The sequence below is a fragment of the Charadrius vociferus genome, unplaced genomic scaffold (assembly GCF_000708025.1).
Source record: "Charadrius vociferus isolate BGI_N301 unplaced genomic scaffold, ASM70802v2 scaffold62, whole genome shotgun sequence".
Lineage (NCBI taxonomy): Eukaryota > Metazoa > Chordata > Aves > Charadriiformes > Charadriidae > Charadrius > Charadrius vociferus.
The window spans coordinates 4408746-4426715 of record NW_009647419.1 but is presented as its reverse complement, the minus strand read 5'-3'; the positions used below and the strand labels follow the sequence as shown (position 1 = coordinate 4426715).

The 17970-nt window shown below is 47.9% G+C and overlaps 1 protein-coding gene across 1 annotated transcript in view; it reads left to right on the top strand.

Annotated features, from left to right (window-relative positions):
• The first annotated feature begins 6568 nt into the window (after positions 1–6568).
• MDGA1 (MAM domain containing glycosylphosphatidylinositol anchor 1) overlaps positions 6569–17970 on the top strand; it is a 105411-nt gene continuing 94009 nt past the window's right edge. Inside the window, exons 1-3 of the mRNA XM_009880461.1 lie at positions 6569–6608; positions 14450–14637; positions 17417–17591. Of these exons, the coding sequence (XP_009878763.1) occupies positions 6569–6608; positions 14450–14637; positions 17417–17591 (403 nt within the window). The remainder of the gene's footprint in view (positions 6609–14449; positions 14638–17416; positions 17592–17970) is intronic.

Here is a 17970-nt window from a genome sequence, read left to right as displayed (position 1 = left end):
GTTAAATGGGAAGCCCACTGTCTATTTTTGTGTTAATTTATCCAAGGGTGTTCTGCAGCAGACTGGGTTGGTTGAGGTCTTTAAGAAAGGAGGCTGGTTTGAGACTTCGCTCTCCTTAGGAGTTTGCTTTCCTCCCGTCCCTTTCAGAGACGACCGAGGGACTGTTTTGTTCTTGTGGGATGGGCTGTTCTGTGTCATTCCACAAACAGCTGAAGGCCCAGGAGTGTTTTAAATAAAATGGAATTTCCTACTAATATCAAGAGAACATCAAATGGAACTGAGGATAAGTGATTTTAAAATATGCTGAGGTCTCAGCCTGCCCTTGGCCTTGCCTAAGTAGGTCAAAGCCTTTTCTCTTGCAGAAGAGAGTTTGAGAACAAAAGGCTCTTTAAAGAGCTTTCCTCTTCAGACGCGCTTCGGCTTTGAGGCTGGTGCCTGTCAGCATTTCAGTCTCCCAGAGCTTTATTTCCTTAGTGTCAAAGATCATCTTGCTTCCTTTGCAAGGCTGTCAGCTAGACCCTGGCTGCTTTGATACGTCTGCCTTAGTCCCCGAATCCCCTGTTGAACAAGCTGCTCGACAATGTTTGCACAAATGCATGATCCCGGGTAGAGAATTAATCTCTGTCCCTACCCCCTGTGCACTCAGCCAGCTGAGAAATTATTTTAAACACTGTCCCATGTGCATTAGCGCTTCCCTGATTTCCTCTGCAAGTCTCTGGTGTTTCAGGCGGTCTTTTGACTCCGCACAGATGTTGAGTAATAAATTCATAACCTTGCTTTGTGGAACTTTTGCTCCCAAGTTCATTGCTATCTGTCTCTCACCAGGGAGCAGCCAAGCCAGCATCAGCCTGCCTTGCTTCCCCATGCCTGTGTTTCAGTTGTAATCAGGTGGCTTTTTGTAGCAAAACTCTTTAATCGTCCATTTTCCTTTTTCCCCTCTTTTTTTTTTTTCCCTCCTACCCCCAAACAGATTAATTGTTTGAGCTGCTGCAGCTGTTTGTCAGAATGTACTCCATCAGCGTAGCCAAGATGTGGCAATGCCAGAGCTACTGTCATTTTGCAGGGGTTGGGGGATGCTCCTGAGGCCAACACTTGGCACTTGTGGTTGAGGAAAGCTCTTTGGAGCCTGCACATGTATGTCACAAGAGTGGCCTTATCTTCCCGAGAACAGCTGCAGGTGGAAGGGTGGCTACGGAAGGGCAAAGCTGGTAACTCTGTGCTGAAAAGACTGGAAACAGGCTTGTGTTTTATTGCCTCTGAAAACTCCTGGAGGTGCAACTTGGCCGCTGGGCGTTTACTCCCCCATCACCTCCTAAGTCTCCTGAACAACAATAAGCAGAGTATTGGGTTGAGGAGCGCCTGCCCAGGAGAGGCAGTGTGACCAGATGTGTTGCACAGCTGGAGAGGAGTAGATGGATGATCTATTAAAGGGAAACAATGCAAACTGTTTGTTACGGTGTCGAGAATATTTCACTGCATCAGCAGCGTGTGGCAGATGTGGAGTGACAGAAAACGCTCCCTGCGTGCAGAGCCTTATAGAGGCAAGGAGGGGTTCCCCATGTTCTGCCAAAGCAACTGGCAGGGGGTACCCCGAGTCTAAGAGGGTTGTGAAAGACCCTCTGCTTGCCTTTGTGTGCAAGGGGAGGTAAAATAGCAGTTCCTGCATCCCAATTTCCCCACCTTAAACTCAGTCATAGGAGTATAATGGGCTGACTCTGGTATGCGCACCACTGCCCTCTCCCGTGTGCAGGGGGGGATGCTGGTTGTGAACAAGGCTGCGTTGCACACCTCTTGTCACTTCTGGGCAGAAGGACCGGTGCGGTGTCCTCTGCCATGATCCTGAAGTCCTGGGGTGCTGTTTCACGTGGGGACACCCTTTGCCGTGATGCCCTGCTTGGTGGGTTCAGAGTCATTTCAGCAGTCACTTCAGTGTTTTGTGGAAATGCAACTGGCTGCTCTGCTGTTAAGGATGAACTCAACTTTGCACATAAACTGGGAATTTGATCTCTTTGTTATGTGTGAAGAATGCGGCTTACCCTGTACAGATTTACAGTACTTCGTCCTCACTGGAAGAATGAATTTGCAGAGAATTTGCAAGTCAATGTATTAATTGGCTTGAATTAAGATTAATTTTTTCTAAGTGTCCTCAGTAAGGAATTTAGTGTTTGTCAGTCTCTTCCTTTGTCTGGAATTAACTTAATAATGCAATAGCACAGGCTCTTCAAACGTGGCATGTAATTAAAATTCATTGAAATCTTATGTCTAGGCTAAATTTGAAGAAAATAGGTTGTAATTAAACTAAGTTATTAACAGTTAGCATATCTAATTATTGTGACTACATGGTTCTGCTCTGGGTCAGGTGGGAGATCATTATCCCAAACTCAAACCAATCCAAGACTTAAAATGAGAGCTAATTAAGAGAGGAGGTACGCACAGTTAAAACAGCCCAAATAATACCAACTCTCTGCAGTTGTGTTGCCATACACCAGCAACGTTATGACTAAGATGTATTACTGCCATTGGCTCCAGCTGAGAGGAGGCTGAGGTTTAAAGAAAACGTGCATTTTTCCCTCTCTTTCTCAACCCTTGGCATAATGAACAAAAGACAAATAAATATATGTTCCCTTTCCCTGCTACATCTGAAATTTATTTTTTTTTTTTTTAGTATGATCTTAAATTCATTTGCTGAATTAGTTATTCTTGCCCCGGGGAATAATTGCAAGATCTTTGTGCTGTTTGTAACTCTTCAATCAGCTACGTGTACTTTTTCCTTGTAGCTGTTTTCACCTGCTTGCAGGTCTTGCAAAGACGTATCAGAAGGCTTCTGCATCTGCACTGTTATGTGGGTGACGGTCACCAGTGGCGGCACTTCTTACAGGGAAGGATTTTTCTTCTACCCTCTGCCGCTCCTTCCCCTCCCCTCTGTCATTATTAGGAGAAGAGCAGAAGGGAGAGAAAACAAAGAGGTGACAGAGATGAATATGCTGTATGAATCAAAGCCTCTGTAAACGCTTCTGTGGGTTAGTTACCTTCCTAGCGAGAGTAGGAGACTTGTACAAAATTTCTCTTGAACTGTTCTTTCTCGTCCCTAGAAAAATGCCAGAGAACTTGGATGAGAGCATTTTAAATGGCATCTATCTAGCATTCCTTTGTTGCCTATTTTGCTACAGCTAATTAAAAGAGAAATGCCTTTTAATATTTAAGCACCATTAACTCAGCTGAATTATTAAATGTCAATTTGCATTATGTGCATAAAAGGATCAATAAACAAAGAGAATAAAACAATGGAGGTGGCTGGGGTTAGAGAGATGTCAGCTCCTCTTATCGGAACAAGAGGGAATTGCTCGCTTGTCTGCCAGGTTGTGGTTATTAATTATGGGTACTCGAGAGGGAAAGAACTGGGGACTTTCTAGGACTCTGCACACCAAAGGCACTGCAGGGATGTAAAGGATGCTGTCAAGATAAAACATTACTTGGCTTGATTTCCAGGGGTGTCATACAGCCCCCATTGCCTCAGCTTTGATGACAACTTGCTGGCATTTCCTTTTGGTGTTGTCTCTCTTCCGTCAGGGTGGAGTTGAGCTGTCATATTTGCTTTTCCCTCTCTAGGTCATTTTGCTTGCTGGCAGTAGTTTTCAGGCTCGAGTTCCTTGTGCTGGCGAAAAGGGATATGGGAGAAAATCCAGATGAAAACAGTTTTTCTTGAGTAAACCCTTCTGTGTTTCACAAGAAGTTTTCTTCCCCTGCTCCCTGTGAATGTGAATTTTTAGTGCTGTATTAGGCAGCCTTGGAGGCTAAAATTTGGCCTTTGCATTATAAGGCGCTAGACTGGAATTAGGTAGGGAATGATCCCTGGCTGTGCTTCAGGCTTCCAGCCCGACGATGGACAAGCCATTCCATTTCTTTATCTTCCCCAGCTGGCAGCATGTAATTAGCAGCATTTCCCCACCTAGCAGCACTGCTTGGGGGACAAAAGCATCAGTGTTTTGTGAGGGCCTGTATGGGAACAAAGCACAAAGGCTTCTTTCCACCAGGGGCTGTATCACCAGCAGCATCCCTGTATCAGCAGCAGCACCCCCATCTCTAATCCTGCTCTTGCTGGGAGCAGATAAGCACCCAGCAGAGGGGTGCCAAGTCTCTGCTGTCCCCTGGATCCTTGGCATCTCTGCCAGGGTTGCCAGTAGAGTGGTTGTGCTGGGGCTTGTGCCGTGGTTCCCCGTCCCCCATGAAGTGGCTTGGGGCTGAAAGCTGATCACGCACAGCCACTGCATTTTCATCCTCGGGGAAGTGACTTTGCTGCAGGGGACGTGGGGTGCCCGTGGGATGGGTACCGCTGTGCACAGAGCTTTGAACAGAGGCAAGTCCCTGCTGCCCAGCCACTTTTCAGTAGCCAAGTCGGATTTTAGATACTTGAATTAAGGGTAGTGTTTGTATGTCCAGCTCTTTCTAACTATGGCAGGAACAAAAGAGGCTTTCAGTGAAATTTTCTTTCAGTCTCATTCTTGTGGCTCTTATCACCCTCTGGCTCCTGCAGTGATTTCTCCCCACCCCAACTCCGTTTCACAATTGAAATAGCCTTTCACTTTCTGTGGAGGCTGGATGTAGCAGCAGGTAAACACGGCCATTTGTTGAATCTTTCCTCTCCTGCGTGGAGGGACTGTTTGCACTGTCATCACGGCGTGATTGCCCTCACATCCCCAGCTCCCTCCAAGCCGGCTGGATGGAGCCCTGGAAGCAGCAGAGCCATGACAGGTGAGAATTTAGCATAGATTCGGTGCCTGAGTGTTTACCCAGCGTCTCAGATGGGCTTTGTGGTCTGCACTGAGCTCTGTGCCTCTGCAGAAGCTCATCTGATACTGGTGGAGCTGCTTTGGTCATGTGGACAAGAAGGTCTGCAGGAGAGCTGGGTCACGGGCTAGTCAAACCCCCAAGGTCCTTGCTTTGCTAACCCCACAGCCATGCAGCCACCCTCTGGGGTTAGCAGCCCTGAGCGTACAACATCCCCTTTGGGTCTCCATCTAGACAGAAGTCCTCTCCTCAGACAGCTCTTCTCTGCCCACCATTCTCCTGCTCACCAGACCCCAGTTTCCACCTCAGCATTGAAGAATTTGGGCCTCAAGGTTTAGCATTTTGAACAGCACCAGGTACAATTTCATGGAAAAACTGCTATTCTTACCCAGCTTGTGTTAGTGTACCCTGGTTGCACACCGGTTTGTGTCGTTGTAGAGACGGACACGACACTCAATATCCAGTTACAGCAATCGTTCTCCTTTATTTTACAAGCAGTGCTCTTTTATATCCTCTTAGCTGGTTGCTTATCTGTGCATATATTCTATCATTCTACTTTTGCCCAATCCACTCTCACATCACACATCATTCAGCCAATACAATTGTTGATCACACACTGTTCATCCTCTGGGAAAAGCCAGGATGTTTGCCACCCCTTATCTTGTTTGCTCGGATCTTCTCAGGATTCTTCTGTCTCCTCAACGGTACACGGGTATCTGTTCAGGGTCAGTGTTAAACTTGTATTTTGATCCCTCGGACCAGCCGAGGTCTCCCACAGGTTTGGGTTTTGTTACTTTTCTTGTCTATTGTTTTTAGTATACTCAGACCTTGAATCTGTCTCTGTTCCTGTGTTTCCAGGGGTGGGTTTTAGCACGCATGTGTGACTTTGGTGGAGTCCTCACCAGCAAAGTCTGGAGCATCCTGCCAGCCAGGGAACCCAGTTTGAAACTATTCCCTCTACGTTTTGTTATTTTTCATGATTCAGGAGCCACAGCTGTTGCCTGATGCTTTTTTCCCCTCCTTTTGATATGAAAAGGAGCCTGTAGTTATTCATTGATTATAGTTCATGCACCTTTGCTGCTAATCTAGTCGACAGATGATTAGCAAATTGATATTTTTTTCTCCCTTTTGAAGGGATGAAGTGTCTGTGTTGTGCTCTCCTTTCATCTCCTGTGTTAAATGGTCCAGCAATGAAAGAACAGCTGAGTTTCAAAGTACTCTGGTTTGTAGATCTGTGTGTATGGACCTCTTTGTTGAAGAATCACTGTTGTACCAAAGTGGCTTAAAATATAAAAAATGAAAGGAAGTGGAACAAGCAGCACCAACGGTGACTTTGGGAATGAGCTGATCTTGAATTCAGGGAGAAGAGGAGAGGGGCAAAATCCCTGGGTCCCTCCGAGTGGAGCCCGTTTGCTTGCAAAAGTGATTAGCAGCAGATCTTGGGGATGTTGCCTGTTGGGCTTTGCTACCTGTGCCGACAAGCTGCAGCGTGCCTGTGAAAGGCAGTTTTCCTGGCTGAGTGGGGATGTGCAGCTTCTGTGGCTCCTGCGGGCTGTGCCGAAGGAGCGAGAAGGCAGAGCAGAAGCGCGCAATTCGTGAAGAGCAGCTAATGATCACCTGTCCGAGGCAGGCTAGGCTCTCCTGCAAACCAGCTGCTCGGAGGCTGCTGGTGATGAGCAACGCTGGAAGCTGAGAGGACAAGGGCTTACAATGGCCAGAGGGTCTGCAGGTTTTATGGGCACCTGTAACTGTTCCTTCTCCTTCAGAGGGTGGTGGGTGCATGGAGCAGCTGCAGGTTGACTCGGGGGACTACAGACCTGGTGAGGGAGGCAAGGAATCAAACCTGCCAAGAAGCCTGGTGGTGGCCTGTCCTCTGGGGACGGTTCCTGCAGCACATGGGCAGGATAAGCTGGTGTCTGTGCTGCCCACGTCCAGTTGAGTTCCTCTCTTTGAAGCCCTCTTTTCTCTGACTGGACCATTTCACTTTTGGGTGTTCTACCAGCTGACAAACAAGTTGGTCTGTGGGTGGTCTCCTGAATAGAGGATGCCCGATTTCTCCCCCAGGCTGCTTGCCTCATTTGTGTTTTCCCCTAAAATGCTTAGGAGTTTTAAGTAGCAACCAGAGAAGAAATGGGTTTTTAAGCGCAATGCTTTGAGCACTCGGCTTGGCAAGATCACCTCGCCTGAGCGTGGCTCTGTGGCTCATTGGGTTTTGCAGCAAGATTTAGAGATAGAGCTCGGGCTCTGAAGCTGGCACAGTGGGAAGTGGGTTGGGAAAGATGATAGTCTCTTTTATGGCCATTACGAGACAGACATGCTTTTTTCATTTCCTAACCAAAGCTAGAAGCTTCTAGGACAGTATCGTTGAGGTGCAGGCTTTGACTGCCACCATATCTGGAACCCCTAAAGATTTGAAGACAACGTACTTAGTATTGCTGGCATTGAGTCATCTATACAAATTCCACTCGGGCGTATGAGCCTGGGCGGTGATGCAGAGTTTATGCCACCGTAATGTTGTGCATGTAACATCTGTCACTTGATTCCTGTCAAACATAGTTGCCGATTGCTGTTGCTCTGCTGCTTGATACTCTGCAGTTAGGTAGACCTATGTAAGAAAATTTTGGGAACACCTAGGAAAACTAGTGAGGCAGTGGAGTTGGGGACTTGGAGGGGGGTGGTGTCAGTGGTGATCTGATGACTTTAGTAAAGCACACAATAATACCTCTTTAGTTTTAATTGAACGAAGGTCTCAGGAGCAGGTGTTGCTGTCACTGCGGGGTGTACCTGCTATTCATGACATCTCACATGATTTTGTTGCTGGCATTTTTCTAAAAGAAACAAAATTATTGAGATGCTTCGAGGAAGTGACATTGATTAAGCAAAAAGTTATTTTAAGACCATGCAAATCATCTGGCTGAGCTTTGCAAAAGGAAACTCTGTTTCTGGAGATGTAATCAGCCAGAGATGTAAAGACATAGTCTTGGTCTCTTCCAAGTAAAAAAAAAACAACCACCCATGCTATTTTAAGTAGGAAGTTTCATGCTCTGTGATTACTTTCTACAACTCTGTCATTTCTCTGTGCACTTTCCATTGAAAATGATATTCCTCTCTTCTTGCTCAAGGGTGCTATGGAGTGTTGTGTAGGGATAGACACGGTTGCTTTGCATGTCTCGGAAGTGGCTGTGTTTCTTTTGTGGGTGGATTGATGTTTGTGTTTTAATCATGATCAGTGTACAAATACCAATGGAGTCAGACATTTTGCTGCTGAAATATGACACGTTCCCTGCTGCAAATTTAGGCCAGGAGTACAGTAAGCAGATTTTTTTTTTTTTTTGAGCGTACATGGTTTGGGCTTCAGTGAGAACACTGATGCACAGGAGCAAAAGAGCCTCAGTGGAGACCTGTCTTGCTTGGGGTTGTAACCCTTAGTGTCAGCATGCAGGGAGGGCTTCCTGGTGGCTTTTGGTTTAGGACAGCCTTTTGATAGCACAGAACTGCCCAGGCAGCACACTGTGTTGGAAGAGTCAACAGGAGAGCTTGGGCAAGAGAGAAGTCCAAGAAGTGGGAGGAAACCCAGGACCATGGATGTGCTTTGCTCCTCAGCGATCCCTGGGGGCTTCTGCATTACCTCCCTCTCTGCTGTGCCACCAGACGGACCTTGTGCTGAAAGTTGGAGCCTAATCAGACTAAGCTGCCCTGGGCAGCTTCAGCTGGGGAAGTTCCCTGCAGGGGCTGCACACCCTTCACCGTTGTGCCAGGCAGAGAGGCTGGGAGAGGGTGAGGTGTGGAGGACAGAGGCTCCCAAGCAAGCAGCCAGGGAATGTGTTGAGAAAGTGGCAGTGGCAGGGGTTCCCGCCCTGGGCAGGCTGCGCAAAGCCGTCCAGTGCTGGGCTCGATTACACCCGCCCACCACCATCTCCTCGCCCTCTGCTGTTGTGCTGGTCTTAACCGCTGATAGGTACGGGCGGTCTTTCTTCAGCCATTAATACGCTATTGATCCACAGCCCTGCTGACAGTGTTAATGGACGCTGATTGTGTATTATTATTTCCATAATCGTCCTCAAGCTGGAGTGAATTTTCCTTTTCAAATGGCCCATCGATATCATGCCCTGCATTGTGGGCTGGAGCTGGCCTGGTTAATTTGTTTTGTCGAAAGTTTCAGCAAAGCCTGTGGTCTTCATCCACAGCAGAGCAATCAATGAGACCAGCTGAATCGTGATGGAGCACGCAACAAGGCAGCTGCCATCCCCTCCCAGAGCAGGCACGAGCAACGTGTTGTGTATGACCGTCAGGACGCTGCCCCTGTTGACCCTTCCCATCCTACTAGGCCTTCATCACTCCTGCGGAGTGTTGCTAGCACGTCTCTTCCCTTTACTTGCGTGCTGGCTTCTCTGTGTGCTCTGCTAAGGGGACATAACCCCTTCCTCAGAGGTCTTCGTGTTTGTGTGCCTCTGCTCTTCAAGCAGAGTTGTGCGTTGCATGAACAGACGGGATAAAATGCTGACTAAAGCAATGACTTCAAGGCCCGAGACCCTCCCTGGGTGCTTTGCCGTGCAGGTTCTGTAACTAATGGTGCCACAGGGCAATTCCACCTGTGGACGGGCAGTTACAGAGAGTGGCTGTTGAGCAAAGAATGCTACATGTGGATTTCCTTAATGAAATGCTTATTCAACCCCATGTGTTCCGTAAACACTGTATTTTTTTCCCATTTCTGGGAAACCCCTTCAAGATACATCCCTTACATGCCACTTGCTCAGGAGGGGAAGGATGAGGGAAGGAGGCAGGCAGGTTCCTGAGGGGTTTAAGCAGCAGATTAGCAGCCAAAGCCCCCCCCCACTCCTGCTCCCATGTAACCCAGCACTGTGAGTCCAGGGAGCCTGTGAACAGGGATGGGGAAGGACCCTGGTTTCTTTGCCTAGTTTACGTGCAGAAGAGGCTGAATTATAATTACAGCAGATGTATGGGAGGGCATTGCCTGCATTGCAAAGCAGGGTGGTTGATTAGGTCTGAGGAAGAGGAGAAGCTCCAGGTGCAGCATGACTCTCTGCGGGAGGGTGGTCGCAGAGGTGGGTGGATTCAGTGTCCGTGTGTGTGTGTGTTCGTGTGTGTCCGTGTGTGTGTGTGTAGCTGTGGGTGCTGGGCCAGCAGCTTTGGAGATGTGGGTTCTTCATCCCTGAGGCCACCTGCAGGACACGTGCAGGTGGCAAAGGTGGCTATGGGGCAGAGTCTAACAGCGATGGCTGGTGTTAGCCTGCTGGGAAGGCAGCAGTAAAGTGCAGTTCCTGGCTGTGCTGCAAAAGGGGTGAGCAGACTGCCCTTGGGGTTGGTGACTGACTGAGGGAGTGTCAATGAGGTATCTGTCTCTTACCACCCTCTCTGTGAAGGAGCTCTCATCATTGCCATTGTAGCGATGGGATCTCAGGCTCAAAAAGATGAATGGCTAGACCTGTGAACCAAATGAAGATTACTCATTCCTCTCCAAAAGACCATTTCTCTCTTCTTTTCTGCATTTTAATGATATTAGCAACCTCTAAGCACCAAGAGTCTCATAAACTTTCCAGATTATGGTAATAATAACATTGTACAGTACACTGCACTGGGAATAAAGTTATTTTATCCGCTCCAATTTCCTTTTGTTTTAATGTGTAAATATATCAAGTGAAAGCATAGTAGGAAATCTCAGTGCAGAGGCCAAATGCAGTGCAAGCCAGCCCTTTCCCAAGGAGGGCCTAATGCTGCAGGTTCGGAGCCTGAATTTTTCCTTTGTAAATCATCTGGCACTCAGTATTTGGCTGGCCCGGTTTCTCTGGAGGACTCTGTGTTGGGAACCTTCCCTTAGTTGATTTCTTACCTGGAAGTGCAAGGGAAGTGATGGGTGATGCATCTGTCCCTCAAAATGTTGGGAAAAAAGAGGTAGGGAACAGTCTGTCCTTTCTATCCCTGTAGAGGTCATCAGAGGTCTTCCCTGGACCTCTTCTTCAGGGTTTGCCAGCTTGAAGAGAGGGATTCTGCTCCAGCAGGACTTAGCAGGGCAGGTTGTATCTATGCAAGGGTCGTTTCTCATGGAAGACTGCTGAGAACAGCTGAGATTATTGTTTCACCTCCAGCACCTGGCCTCATGCTCCAGCCTTTCTTTTCCCTCCTAAGGGCCTTCTGTGAAACTGTTTACTCTGACAGGCACGGCCCTGCCATCCTGTTGTGCTGGCAGTGCGCAAACTGTCTGCATGCTGAAATCCTCCAGGAGACCTGGGATGATGTCAAACAATAATGTATTCTTTCTGTTCAAGCACATTAAAAGTGCAATTAATCCTCACAATCTCTCTGCCCATCTGTAATACGGCATGAGGTGACTTTTGCAGCCTTTGTGTGCTGTGGCAGACTGAGCTTGGAACAGAGACCTTCCCAGGTCTCGTGTTGTGATTTGATGCAATCCCGTAAAAGCGGGGTTGGTTCATTGCTCAGCCCCCACCACTTCACTAAGGTCAAGCTGTAATCCAAGGCAGAGTTCCTCAGGCTTCTGTGCCATCCACCCGAGTGCTTTTATCTCCAAGACATCCCCAAGCTTTCTGAGCTCCCTTTTGAGAGATCTGGGTTCATATGGTGTTTAAGACATGGAAAAATGGTTGCTGTTTTGCTGGGAACCTGGTGCTGTGATTGCAAGAAAGATGCTGCAGCTTAAACAGTGGGGATTCACTTGAAGGGATGTCTCTTTCCAATGAATATGGCTGAAAGGTATTAGCGATGGTAACAGAAGCAAGTTAAAACACGTATGAACAAAGCTGGATGTGCACATGCTTGCTTGTAAGCTTCGTTACAGCTCAGTGTATCCAGGGAGTATTTGGGAGAGGAGGACCAAATTATGACACAGGTCTGTTTTGTTGTAGACTAGTGCTATATCATGCTTTGTAGTGACAAATAAGGATTAGTTTAAATAGTATTTCTATCAAATTCAGAGGGACACCAGCAAATAACCACAAGGTATTTTGGCACCAGAATAGTTGTACAAAACCCGTCTAATCCTGTACCACTGTACCTAATGATTTTGCTGTGGAAATACCCCATGTAGAAATGCCTTTAGGCAGGAAAGGGTTACAGAAGACAGGTTAAATTATGGAAGTGGGATGGCCAAAGGAAAAGAAGTGTAAGTTGAAAGGCTTAGGTAGTATACCATGTGGGGTACAGCAGAGCAACTTAAGGAAACATTTAACTGGGAGCTAGAGCTGCAGATAAATATTCCGATTCTCCATGGGGTGGCTGGAAATTAGTTTTTGCAGCAAGGTCATGTTTGCAAAGGGAGAATGGAGCCACCAGCCGGCAAATGCAGCCCATAGACTGTGAAGAGAGGTTATGAGAGAGCTTTGCTGCTGCAGGGTGCCAGGACTCCACTGAAATGCGGCAGCACCAGTCAGAGATGGGGGGGAATGTGGTACAGGATGGGAAGGGACAAAGTCTCTCTTTTAATCATAGAGCAGGGATTCCTCAGCATCACAGCCTGGGTCTCAGCACTGTAAGCGATGCTCTGCAGTGCATGTGGGGTTAAAGGTGTGATGGCAGGTCTGCAGAGGACTGATCCGAGGGCTGAAACAACACAAGAGACTGGCATTGGATTAAGGAGTATTGGCAAAGGTTATGCGGGCATCCGAATTATCCCTCTGCCACTGTTCACCTGACAAGCATTCACAATGTCTTTTCCTGATAAGTCATTATTTTACTTAATGTATGTATATATCTGTATGTATATTCATCCATCCATCCATACCCCTACATGTATGTGTATACAAAGACACACACACACGTATGCAGACATACAGGTTTCTGCTTTCTTCTGCATTCAACAAGACTCTTCTGCCATCCAGGCAGGGGAAAGTCACTCGTCTGCTCAGTCCTATCAGTGAAGCTTTGACAGTGGGTTTCAGCGTTCCGTGATGCTCGAGCGATGGCAGGCATGTTCCTGGGAGCCCTGCAGAAGGGGAAGACAGGAAAGGCTAAGGGTTTCATTGATGTTTGTGCCGTCATATTATTCAAATACACATGTTGCTTCTGTTAGTCAACAGTTTGGACAGTAATAATGATTTTAACAATGTGCCACCACGCTGGAAAGACAGAAGAGGTGCAAAAAGAGCATCTTTTTGTGCTGCTGCCTGGGTGCTGGGTGGCCGTGGCAGGCTGTGGAGCCCCAGCAGCAAGAGCAGCTTGCTACCCACTAGCCCTGATGCTCTTGTGTCACTGCTGCTTGGTCAGTCCCTTGTGGTGACACCAATTTGTACAGGCTGACCTCAAAGGCAGATCTTCTGCACTGCCCGAGCCCAGCCTGCCCGAGGTCTGTGCTACTGGTGGATTAAACCAGCATAAATCTGAGCACTTCCCTTGCCCGGGTGATTAGCTTTAGAGCATTTTGGTCATGCCAAAAGAATGAAGAAGGAAAAAAAAAAAAAAAAGAAGAGAAAGAAAAGTCATCTTTGAAGCTCAACTAACCTTGATGAAAATGTGGGTGCTCAGTTTGGCTTTAACAGGTTGTGCAAAATCTGTGCTTGTTTCAGAAGGCTCGCTAAGGCTCGTTGCTTTAAACCCTTTGATCATCTCCTCAGTGGTTTGTTCATTTGTGTTGTATTTCACTAATGGGAGCTAGAGCTGTGACTCCAGAGTCACCTGGAAGCGTTGTAGCAAGACGGGGAAGAATCCCAGGGGGACTCTCACTGAGGCACCGATTCTTAGACATGTTTGTGGGTTTCTCTGTTCCTTGAAGTGCGACTGGAGTTTTCCCCTCGAACAAGCACAGGTGTCCCGCTGGGCTGCGCGGTCACCTTCAATACATCTCAGCCACTTCAGTGATCACACAAACGCTTTTGGAGTGGGGGCCCAAGGGCTGTTTGCACAGGACTCTGGAGCTGAGGCTTTTTTCCTTTTGCCTGCTGTTGGTCAGGGCTACAGTGGGGCATAGTCGCCATTTGCAGGGCACGAAGTTTTTAAACTTTGTTCTGGGAACTTTCTTTCCATGTATTTTTTCACAGCACTGGTCTTCACTTGTTTTCCTGGCTGGACTGGAAGTGACTGGGCTTCACTTGGAGCTCTAGCTGGAGAGATTCCTAGATATTCTGGGTCCCCTGATCCCGCAGAGCCTGTTCCCTCTGGCTCAGGGCTGTGTAATTTGGGAAGGACTTGGTTCTCCTGCAGCGTGTGCTGTGCCTGTTCTAGGGACATGTGCTGAAAGCTGTACAGAGCTTCAAGGCCCTTTTGACTCTGCTCAGTAGTTAACCCAGCCCCCTGCAAGGAAAATCATAGTAATCAGGACTGTTTTAGACAGGCGTAGAGCAGTTGTGATTTGACTAGGTCCCTGCTTTAACCACTTGCACGTACTCCTCTCTGGGAATAGATGAAAGCAGGGAATTCTTGGTCCTCAGCCGATGCAGAAGTGTCCCCAAAAAAAGCTCCATATTCTGCTTTTCGGTGCCTAGAGCTGCTCATCCCAACAGGACTAAAGGCTTTAAAATAGCAGTTGGTACCAGCAGCCCAGGAGATGGGGAAAATCACTCAATTTTATATCTCCTGGGACCGTTGTGTCTCATACGAAGCACTGTCCAGCTCCTCCCCTCTGTGGCTTAAGAGGTGTCTCTTCCACCCTTCCGTAGGAGCAGCCACCCTGGGCAGCGGGCATGAGGAGCGGGGGTGCTGCTTGTTTCCCTCTTTACCTCTTCTTTGCTCTCTGCAGCTCCTGCTCAGGCCCAAATCATCCATGCTGGGCAGGCATGCGTGGTGAAGGAAGACAACATCAGTGAACGCGTTTACACAATTCGGGAGGGGGACACGCTGGTCCTGCAGTGTCTGGTCACAGGACATCCCCGGCCACAGGTAAGTTTTCAGTCTTGCCTGTCACCCGTGTTCCCCGTGGCACTTCTTTGTAGTCTCCACAGAAAGGCGGATTGTGGGCAGCGTGCTGCCCAGCTTCCTCTTACATCTTGGAGTCAGGTAGGGATGCTCCATAGCGCAAACACTACCTTGTTAAGCTATGAAGCATCTAGCCTTACTTTCATGGAAAACAGCCCACAAAGCTTTACAGGAGCCTACCACCTTCCAGTGGTCTTCAGTATGTAAAGTCCCCCAAAAAATGAAATCCAAACTAAATCCATTATGTATATATAATCCACCCTCAAATCTTTAACCCTCTTACTACAAAGCAGGAACAGCCTGAATGGGCTAGAGGAGGCTTCCCACATGTGCTGGCCATAGGAGTTGATCCTTCATGGTTCACCAGTCTCTCAGCTTCTCTGGATATACAGACAAGGGGAACCTGCTTGGGGGAGTTTTGGGTGCACTTCGCTGAGCCCTGCGGAGAGCCCACTGGTCATTGCTTTATGGCCACCGACCAGGGACAGTTTCAGAATTGCGGCACTGGATATATCCATGCTGTGGTCAAAGTCACAGTTCAGTGGCGAGGTAGGGAACTGAGCTTGGCAAACTGCTGCAGTCTTTCCCCAGGGTCCCTAGAAGGTTACACAGCCTCAAGCCCCATGCAGCCACCTCCCCACCCTTCAGATACTCAAGCAGGCTGGTTCAACGTTAGTGTGGATGTGTCTATAGAGATACTGGACCAGAGTGTGGGTCTGCCCAGCCTGGGACAGAGCATGGTAGGAGTGGCAGCTGATGCGTACTACGAGGCTGGATGTGCCAGAATATACTCAAGGGAGCCAAGTACGATACGTGTGCCGCCTTGACCCCCTTCCCCAGTCCTGCCAAAGATATTTGTGCGGAGAAGCTGTACATATGCATACACCAATCAACGCCTCTGTGGACTTGCTCGTGACGAGCTACTTGGTTAAGAGGAGATGACAAAGGAGATGGAGAGAGACTCACACAGCAGGATTTGAAATGGTTTATCCATCAAAGTATATCCTGGAAACAATAAAAAGGAAATGGTCTTAGCTGGGCCAGCAAAAATGAGACAGTGATGGGTAGATGATAGCTATGTATGTTAGAAAGGAGGAAGATGGTAGAGCTGGCCCTGCCTAAGGATATTGAATGTGTGGGGAGGTGCCGGCAGGTTGTGGGGATTTCAGCCTGAGTAGCCAGGGAGATTGCTGGAGCAGAGCCTGATGCAGGCAGCATGCTAGTGGGCAACACTGTGGCTTGTCGTTGCCCGGACATGCACGGGGGACACCAGAGCGTGGAACCAGGCATGACCAGGGAGGCTGGAACCTGTGCACATAAAACGTGGCATGCATCCTATCTCTACCCCCTGCTTCTCACGGATAGATTTCTTCCCCAGCTAAGCTCTTATACTAACCTTTGTTTAATCTTTTCTTTTCCCTTCTATCAGCCAGTCATTAAAGCATGAAAATGTGGCCAAAATACTTAAATGAGATTGAAATTGAAAAGATTAAAGAGCTGGCTGAAGTGTCCTTGCAAACAGGAGACTCTGAGAGTCTTGGGGTCCTCAGACAATTTCATAATAAGCCTACAAAGACTAACTAAATCCATGGTCATTAGCTCTGAAAATCTGCTCAGCCTAGTGCTCTGGGAGTGGTATATAGACACCCGTGCTCCTTTTAGAGCATCAGCATCAATCAGGCCGTGTCAGTGAGCTTTAAGCAAAGTCTGCGGGAGGAGTCAGGGTATCTGGTCCATCTCATCTGTGGCCAATTTTGAATGAAAGTCTATCATCTCCTTTCTGTTGGCTGCTCTTGCTGAATCTCAGTCCCAGAGTCTAGATGGGCACCAGTGTGGGACACCACCCGTCAGCAACTTTTAGAAGGAATATAGGAAACAAATGGGTTGAGAAAAGCCATCTCTCTCTTTCATTTTCTGGACTGCAGAAAAAAGGGGGAAGCTTGAACTGTCACTGCTAGGACTGTACCTCGTTCCAGACATAAGAGTAACTATTCAGTCTTTAGGAGTGCTGTCCTCTGCAACCATTTGCCGTGAAATATCATGCAGCTCCATTGCCCCGCAAGCAAGAATCTTAAGACATGTAACATGAGGACAAAAAATGCAAGATAGCTTGAAATCTGAAGGGATTTTTTCCCTTTCCTTTTCTATATCTTTAAAATCAAAGTAACAGCTTGTGTACTGCAAAAGGATGACTTATAAAAATAACATACACAGGGGTTCCCTGTGGAAAAGGGGCAAGAGCCAGATAGCAACTGCATTTTCTTACTCTTACTTGGAAAAGCAAACAGCAGAAATAGCCTTGCTGTCCAGAGAAAGATAAAAGAGTGTTGACTGCAATAAAAGCTCTGTAGCTGTGAGCTGATGTCTGCTGTAGCTTTGCAGCCTGCCAGCCACATGGGGTCCCAAGGCTTAATGCTGCAAGTCCTCTGCTGTGCAGATAGTGGTATAAATCCAACCAAGTTCCTGGGTTTACAGGACCAGAGCAGGAGTGGTAAACATACAGTGTGTGTCTGGGTGAACTGAGGGGTCATACTGGACACTCAGATGTGGAGATGGGTGATGGATGAGAATCAGCAGTTGGTCTACTGAGACATAATGAGATCACTTTTGTAAGGTCTGGTGGTGCTGTAGGGCCCATTTTTGAGAATGGTTGGGGAAGAGGAGCAAAGGGAGTGCTGCTGTCCCCTGGCACCTGTAGTTTGTGTCACTGATTGCTTGCATTTCTCTCATTCTTCTTGTGCAGGTGAGATGGACCAAAACCGCTGGCAGCGCATCGGACAAATTCCAAGAGACGTCAGTGCTTAACGAGACCCTTCGGATTGAGAAGATCCAAAGGCTGCAGGGGGGCCGCTATTACTGTAAAGCAGAAAATGGGGTTGGGGTCCCTGCCATCAAGTCCATTCGAGTAGATGTGCAGTGTAAGTCGTTTAGCGGCAACCCAGACCTTCCCACAGTTCTACTGCATGTCTCTGCCTTGCTGCGGGGCCAGCAGGGAGCTGCATTGCCCTAGGACCACAAGCACCTGATTCAGGAGCAAAGGGACTGGTGTGGTGTCCCCAGGGTCCCTTTTCCCTAGGAGATTAGATCCATCCACAAAAAAGATGGCTCTGCCTGTCCATATGAGTCATTCTTACCTAGGTGCCATGATGTCTGTCACTTCCAGAGGTCCCTTGCACTCATCTAGGGTGTAGCATTGTAGATGGTTTCTGCTTTCTTTGTCTTCACTTTGAAGCTGGCAATGCTTGAAGCAAACCAATGCTTCTTGAAATTGGTAGTGCCTCAGATGCTTGGGGCATT